Raw genomic sequence first — 373 nt, forward strand, 5'->3', positions numbered from 1 at the left:
TGGGAAAAGCCAGCCCCGGTCCCGCCGTCTCCTCCTGCTCATCAGCAGAGGGATGTTACGTGTGTGGCTGCCTGGCCCCCCTCCACCTCCTCCAGCTCATACTCCTCGGCATCAGAGAGGGGCAGCCCGTTGGCGCTGGGCATGGGCTCGCACTCAGTGCTGCGGGTGGTGGCACGGGTGACGCTGGGCGAGTATTTCCGTGACTGTGGCAGGCGGTGGCCGGAGTGGCACATCACCTCCTTGAACATCTCCCGGAAGCGGGTGGACATCAGGTTGTAGAGGATGGGGTTGGCAGCCGAGCTCAGGTAGAAGAAGACGCCTGAGATGATGTGGACATACTGGAACATGTGGAGCATGTGGCTGGGGCCGGGGG

General features: G+C 63.5%; 1 protein-coding gene across 1 annotated transcript in view; it reads right to left on the reverse strand.

Moving 5' to 3' along the window:
* Positions 1 to 41: 41 nt before the first annotated feature.
* Positions 42 to 373, reverse strand: part of LOC104620699 (neuromedin-U receptor 1-like) — a 2,711-nt gene continuing 2,379 nt past the window's right edge. The window contains exon 3 of the mRNA XM_010286993.1: positions 42 to 366. Within this exon, the coding sequence (XP_010285295.1) occupies positions 42 to 366 (325 nt within the window). The remainder of the gene's footprint in view (positions 367 to 373) is intronic.

Source organism: Phaethon lepturus, unplaced genomic scaffold, assembly GCF_000687285.1.
Source record: "Phaethon lepturus isolate BGI_N335 unplaced genomic scaffold, ASM68728v1 scaffold35125, whole genome shotgun sequence".
Taxonomy (NCBI): Eukaryota; Metazoa; Chordata; class Aves; order Phaethontiformes; family Phaethontidae; genus Phaethon; species Phaethon lepturus.